The sequence below is a fragment of the Polistes fuscatus genome, unplaced genomic scaffold (assembly GCF_010416935.1).
Source record: "Polistes fuscatus isolate 324 unplaced genomic scaffold, CU_Pfus_HIC Scaffold61, whole genome shotgun sequence".
In the NCBI taxonomy this organism is placed as follows: Eukaryota; Metazoa; Arthropoda; class Insecta; order Hymenoptera; family Vespidae; genus Polistes; species Polistes fuscatus.
The window spans coordinates 96,327-104,144 of record NW_025113142.1 but is presented as its reverse complement, the minus strand read 5'-3'; the positions used below and the strand labels follow the sequence as shown (position 1 = coordinate 104,144).

Sequence of the window (7,818 nt, the reverse complement as noted above, 5' to 3'; positions counted from 1 at the left end):
TAATTAATAAATTTGTTACATTCAAAAACGAAGATTCGAAATAATACATCGTTTCAATTTCATTTTCAATAGATTTACTTCCGCATTCTTTTACTTATTCATACTCTTATTCTTCTCATTCCCTTTTTTTCTCTTTCTTTTTATTTCTTTCTTCACTAAATCGATTCGAAAGGTTCTAACGACGAATTTTCTAGTTTGTTCGTCTGTTTCCGAAAGAATTTTAGTGCTGCGTAGTTTTCTAAAAAAACCACATAGGATTCTATGGAGGTATAATAAAAAAAAAAGAAAGTGTATAAGGAAAGAATACAATTACAATAGATCGAAGGTCTTACGTTGATTTATGTTCGTATTCTTGTTGAAAAAGAGAGGAAAACGGAAAGAAACAGAAAAAGAGAAAGAAAAAGAGAAAGTGAGAGAGGGAGAGGAAACAGTACACATTTCCTATGGGTGTGGGGGTGGAATAGGATGAGAGGTGGTTATCGGTTTCTTAGAACATTACACTACTGACAATTACTATGTTTTATTTATTCCAAACAACTGTCTATAACTTCCACTTTTCTCTCTCGCTGTTTCCATTTGTTGTTTCCATTTGTTGTTTCTCCTCGCTGTTCCTCCTTGTAATCTTTTGTACAAAGTTGCACATTTCTATCATCCCGTTGCAACGATAGACCGTAATATCATTTTCTTTTTCTTATATTTTATATTTTTTTTTCTTTTACTGCAGATCTTTTTTTTGCCTTTCTTTTCGTAAGATCATCGGTTTATTTAATAGTTTCGTTTGTTTTTCAATGGGTTGGGCGGTGGGTGGTGGGTGGTGAGAGATAATTTGATATTTTGGTAATAAGTTTATTTATGTTCAGTCCTATTCCGAGGCAGAGTATCGTAACGAAATAGGAAACTTGCCTAAACTAAAGAATGAAGAAGAAGATGAAGATTAATGTCATATGAATAATATCATTTTCTTTGTTAAGTATAACTTATTTTTTTCGAACTTTGATACGATTAAATTTATATTATATATTATTAAATATATATTATATATATATATATTTTTCCCTTTTCTTTTCGTAAGATCATCGGTTTACTTAATAGTTCCGTTCGTTTTTTAATGAGTTGGGCAGTGGGTGGTGGGTGGTGGGTGGAGGATGGTGATTGGTGAGGGATAATTCGATATTTTGTTAATAAGTTTATTATTGTTATATGAATAATATAATTTTCTTTCTCAAGTATAAATTATTTTTTCGAACTTTGATACGGATAAATTGATATTACACATGAAACAACGATAGACTGTAATATCTTTTTCTTTTTCTTATATTTTATATTTTTTTCTTATATTTTATTTTTTTTCCATTTCCATTCGTAAGATCATCGGTTTACCTATTAGTTTCATTCGTTTTTCGATGGGTTGAGCAGTGGGTGGTGGGTGGTGGGTTGTTGGGGATAATTTTATATTTTGTTATTATAATAAGTTTATTAATGTTATATGAATAATATCATTTTGCTATGTCAAGTATAACTTATTTTTTTCGAACTTTGATACAGTTAAATTTATATTACACTTAAAGCAACGAACGACAGTAATATACTTTTTTCTTTTTTTATATATTATATTTTTGTTTCCTTTTTCCTTTCATAAGATCATCGGTTTATCTAATAGTTTCGTTCGTTTTTCAATAGGTTGGGCGGTTGGTAAAGAATGGTGGGTGGTTGGGGGATGATTTCATATTTTGTTATAAATTTAATAATATTATATAAATAATATTATTTTCCTTGTTAATGTTGAGGAAATAAAATAAAAAATGAGATGAACTCCGAGCACTTTACAATTGCAGATTTGAATTTTAAATAATTCCGTTACAAATAGGTGGTCGTTAAGTGTTTCCGTACGTGAGGCTATTTAAAGAACGTTTTTGGATTATAATAAACCCTGAGTTGGCTTTAACTGATTATATTAATCATTTGAGTGGTCAGAGAAACGGAACGAGCTCGACAATGAGCAAACTGAGATGACTTTCTTGTGAGCACGTCGTAACCGTTTGAGAATATCTACTTTATTGTCTGCCGGGTAACGGCTGCCGAAAAGGCCGGCGTTACGGCTAGGCGTCAGAAAACGCTCGGGAACGAAGCGTATTCCTAGTGCGGCAACTGTAGGTTGGCGCCGTTCCTTGGGAATGCTTATTCCCAAACAGTTAAGTATTACTCATTCTTTTCGAACTTTGAAACGGTTAAATTGATATTACACATAAAGAGATCTTCTATTAACGATTTGTAGATATCTTTCTTAATGATATTTACATTGGTTTGCGAGATACATTATAATATCGTTAAAGTATTAACGATAAGATATGCATTAGTTTTACCTAACTAAAAGGATTTTGGATTTTCCCTACATTTATTATCGACGATTGATAATATTTTACAAGAGTTAACAACCAAATTCTTATGCAATGATGGAAATAATATTTAATGACTTTTTACTGTAAAACTTTCCCCTTTCTTTCTTTTTTCCCTCTAGCTATGATAAAAATTGACGCATTATATTTCTATAATCTCGAACGTTTTAGTTTACTCTTAACGAAAGGTTGAAGCACATTAACAAAATCATTATCTCTCGAAAAATTTTCTTTTGCATTGTTCTTTCGTTTATTTGTTTAGGTTCTGATCTTTAAAATTACGTATTAGTCATGCGTTTTACTCCTAGGTACAAAGGTAAGTTTTCGTTACGTGCACCGATACTTCGAGTTAAGGTATCCAGCTGTGAGTATCCCGCTGTGAGGGTCCCCTACCGCATTCCCCTCTCATCTTCACTCAATACAGAAACGTATTTGGAAATTTTCCACTTGCTGTAACGTCTTTCTGTAAAAGTGTATTTTCCGTTGTATACGCTTATCGCTTATCGAGTATGTTAATTTTCTCGCAGGGTTAAAATCCGATTGTCAATGCGACCAAATGTAACTTAAACGATGCAGTGTATTGCATCTTTAATATTTATTAATAAAAAGTATTATATTTTTATTTTCTGTATATTTTATATTATTATTATTATCTATATATGTAATATAAAATAAATTTTTTTTTTTTAGTGTAAAACTACCTCTCTTCTTTTTTTTACAATATTTTTTACAATATTTTTTTACAATATTATATTTCAGAATAAGAACTACATTAGAACTACAGTTTCTGTAAATTGAAATATCTACGATCGATACTTTTGACCTGAGTGTTCTAAGCCCTTTTTCGATGACTTTGCTGTGGAAAAATTCTCAGCAAGGGTTAAAAAGTCAAAAGTTTTTTTACTATTTATTCAGAAATACCTTTTACCTAATACTAGAGAAAAGATTTCTTTAAGTAAAATCGGAAAAACCCATGATCTTTAATATTTACTTTTCCGTACAAATAATACACCTTACCCTTCTTTCCCCTTTAACTTCCTACGGATTTAAAGAAAGTTAGTGACTCTTTTCAATAGTCAAAATGATTTGCGAGTGGAAAAAAACCGGAACAACTTCAATTTTTAAATTTCGTTCCCCTTATCCATATAAAATAAAATTCTAAGAAACGAATTGTTTTTAAATATATTTATAATAACGAAGGTAAGATGGTAAACGTACGCAGATGTGAGGAAAACATTTTCGTATTGACGCACGAAGAAATATAACTTACCCAAAATTCTTCACTTGGTAATTCTTCACGGTGGTAAATGTATGCACTTGAAGTTATTTAAAGTAAAATATATTTGTTCCTTACTAAAATATATTTCGTACGATATCCGATTCGAGTTCTTCTAGCAGGGAACTACGAACAAACGTAAAAACGAGTTTAGGCAAATATAACATGGTCGTGGAAACGTACATTTTACAGGATACAGAAGAAAAAAAAAAATTCAAGATGCCGATGCCCGTGCTAACCTCATCCACACCTACCACCCACCTTCCACTTCCTTAGCTGTATATTATATTTCGTTTGCTATCGATTTTTTTCTTTTTCTTTGTCACTCTCTCCCTAAGACTGTAAATCTTTCTCTCTCTTACTTTCTGGAATGTGAACAAAAGACATAGACGTAGAGAATATGTTACAATAAACAATTTTTGTTTAAACTTTTCGGGTTGACAACCCTACATTTCTAACGAATGCATGCTGACCACCCTCATTCCAACCTACCACCCACTTTCCACCTTCTTCCTTAATATTATATTTCGTTTCTAATAGCTTATATAATTTTTTTTTTAACGCGCAGACTTTCTCTTTTTGGATTGTTAGAGGGTGGGGACATTGTTAGAAAAGGTGGGAATTGTTTAAAAACGGGAACGATGATTGGTCGTCTCTTTTTTTCTATCCCGCCTCCTCGAAGTAGTGGTGGAGGTGACGTTTACTGTAGTAGAGAACGAAATGTTATTCGTGAAAGACAACCGTTCGTGGTTCCTATTTTGACCAATGTGAATCGATCATCCAGCGGTAGATCCCTTAACCGTGCTCACGTGCGAGATTTTTGATCATTTGACCAAACGAGTAGCTGCGTGACGGACGTGTTTCTCTGATTTCGTACAGATAGAACTTAGTTTTTTTTTGTGCATAATTGTGATCTTCAGTTTTGTTATAGTATTGTTTGTGTATAAGTATATATGAATGTTACACTATAGTTTGTGCTAGTAAGGCCATTATATTACAGTATATACAGTGTAATTACACTGAGTGTTAATATTATAAGTGATTTTATTTATTTATATTTTGACGAAAATAATTAAGTAATAATGAATCCCTCTCAGAAAGTAAAATTTTTATGGTATAAACTGAATACGGATTACACGAGGAGTATTTATGAATATATAAATATTCCTACAACTTATAGTCCTGATGCTATTTACGATCGTAATTTAAGTGATCCAAGACTAGATCCTAAGGCAAGGGAGGAGGCTTTTAGAAAACTTGTTAAAAAGATAAAAGCTCGGAACAATCCTGTGCCGATAAGTAACGTTTCAAATAATAGTTTACCAAACGCAAATCTTCAAAATAAGATAGTTACAAACGTGGATGGATCAGGAAAAAATGATGTTCCTAAAAATAATGATCGAAAAGACAAAGTTACAAAGAAGAAAAATGATGCAAAGGATAAAAATTCGGACACAAATGTGCCAAGTACTAGTAATGGAAACAACAATGGTCCACAAACAAATAATGGTACAACTGAAACTATAAACTCAGAACCTCGAAAAGACAAAGGTAACAAGAAAAAAAATAAATCAAATGATACAACTTCGGACACAAATGTGCCAAGTACTAGTAATGGAAACAACAATGTTCCACAAACAAATAATGTGGCAACTGAAAGTTCAGGCTCAGAACCGCGAAATGACAAAGTTACTAAAAGAAAAAATGATACAAATGATACAAATTCGGACATAAAAGTGCCGCGTACTAGTGATACAGACACAAATGTTCCACAAACAAATAATGTGACAAGTGAGACTGCAACAAACTCAGAACCCCAACAAATTCCATCTTGTTCATATGATCGTAACGTAGATCCTAACGACTTTTGGACACCGTCTAAAGTCAATTATGCTGACGGCTTATTGATGGAGACGTCATCGTTTAACGAATATTTTCTAAACAAGGAAAAGGATCCCAGTACAGAATGGATAGAGATATTTATTGAAAACTGTGAAAGGAGGGGTATTTCCCCTAATTTACCCCATTGTTAGTATTTTATTTTTTATCTCGTAACACTAATTACATTTATTACAAACGATATTACTCGCATGTGTTTTATTTATATCTTTGTAATTGAGATAATGTAATTAATAATCTCGCGGATAAAGTAACAGCCAATCGGAGAAAACTAACGTATTTTCATTTTCACGATTGATTTTTTGTATTATTTATTTGAATAACTCGTTTTGGAGTTTTTTCTTTAATTCGCTAATTTTATTTTTTCATTCCCGATTAGCGTTTACTTTTTCCGACGGTTGTATGTGTTACGTATTAAATATATTTAAGTTTAGACGCGGTTATGGGGGGGTGGATGAAAAGAATTCTTTTCATCAACCCTGTACTTAGAAATTATTTTGTAGTATATAGATATATATTATTATTATTATTATATAGTATATAGATTAGAATTATATTCGAAAAATTATTTGATTTCGTGTATATATGTATTATGTGTTTATTAAAGAAATAGAAATTAGGATGGGATTTTTATAAGTGAGTTAAAAAAGTCATTAAAAACGGTACGGGATAGGAAAAAGTATACTTAAAACTAATGGAAATAATTTTTTCTTGTGATAAATATTCTTCTAGTCATCAAAAAACATCTTATTCCTAAATACTAAAATAAAAATAAGTAAAAAGAATGGAAGAATAATGTAAATAAAAGTATTTTCATTTTGATTTTCCTTATGCAACGGTAATATAACTAAATTTCTTAATGTCTTAGTATTTCTTCTGTATAAACCCTTCCATATCTTCAACTCTGTCATGCTTTTCCTTAATTTACAAAACTTTCTTTTTTTCAATTTCCGAATTAGTAAAAAAAAGGGGGAAAATGTTAAAACCGGAAACGTTCGTTTGTATAATATTCGTATATTATAAAATCGTTTAAAGATTGGTAGTTAGTATCCCTGCTCCTAAAAGTTAAAATTTGTTTTTTATAATAAAAAAAAAATTGAAAAAAGAAAAAAAGAAAAAAAGAAAAAAAAATTGCATGAACGTATAATTGCATGAACGTATAATTGCATGAACGTATAATTGCATGAATGTATAATTGTATAAATAATATAATTGTATAAATAATATAATTGTATAAATAATATACTTACTACTTAACTCCGCCTGCATGATCGCAGATCAGCGATCATGTTGCCGGTCCTAAGCCCGGGAAAAGGAGGAAGGTTGTTGGATCAGGTTAGCTCCCTACCCAACGTAAAAAAAAGATTATGGCTCATAGAACTGACACTCTGCCTCGGAATAGGACTGATCTACAGATGACGACACATGCAAGGAATGGACGACGAAAAGGACAACGAATTAGAAAAAAGAACACATAATGCGTCTGGCTACCTGGAACATCAAATCATTTAATAATAAAGATCAAGAAACCCTGAAAGAACTGAAAGATAATAACATCGATATATGCACCTTACAAGAAACCAAAAATAAAGGCAAAGGACAAATACAGTACGACGACTACTTAGTGATCTATAGTGGTGTAGAAAAACAAATCAGGGCAAAAGAAGGGGTAGCCATCGCAGTATCCAAGAAATATAAAAACAACATACAAGAGTGTAACTACATATCTTCACGAATATTGGTGGTAAAAATGAAAGCGGAAGACCAAAAATTAAATATAGTGTCAATTTATGCACCCGAAGATAATAAACCGAAAGAAGAAAGAGAAGCCTTCTACGACCAACTACAAAATTTAGTCGGATCATTACCAAGTAACCAACAAATGATAATCCTTGGAGATTTTAACGCCCGCATCGGAAACGAAATAATACCTGGAATAAAACAAAGGTTCAACGAAAACGTGTTAAATGACAATGGAGAACTAATGACACAGCTATGCACATTTAACGAGCTAAGGATTAATAATACATTTTACAATCATAAGGAACACTATAAATTTACATACAGCAACACCAGAGGCTTCAGGTCTACAATTGATTATATTGTTACCAACAGATATGTCCAACCAAACCAAATATTAGATATCAGGACGTTAAATTCCGCGAATGTAGGAAGCGATCATAGCCTGCTATTAGCAAAGATAAGAATGAAGATTAAACCCCAAAGAAATCTTGCCCGAGCAACTCA

General features: G+C 31.6%; 1 protein-coding gene across 1 annotated transcript; it reads left to right on the top strand.

Moving 5' to 3' along the window:
• The first annotated feature begins 4,754 nt into the window (after positions 1–4,754).
• LOC122523747 (putative mediator of RNA polymerase II transcription subunit 24) lies at positions 4,755–5,705 on the top strand. The gene has a single exon (XM_043645638.1). The coding sequence runs from the start codon at positions 4,755–4,757 to the stop codon at positions 5,703–5,705; it is 951 nt and encodes a 316-aa protein (XP_043501573.1).
• The last annotated feature ends 2,113 nt before the right edge of the window (positions 5,706–7,818 follow it).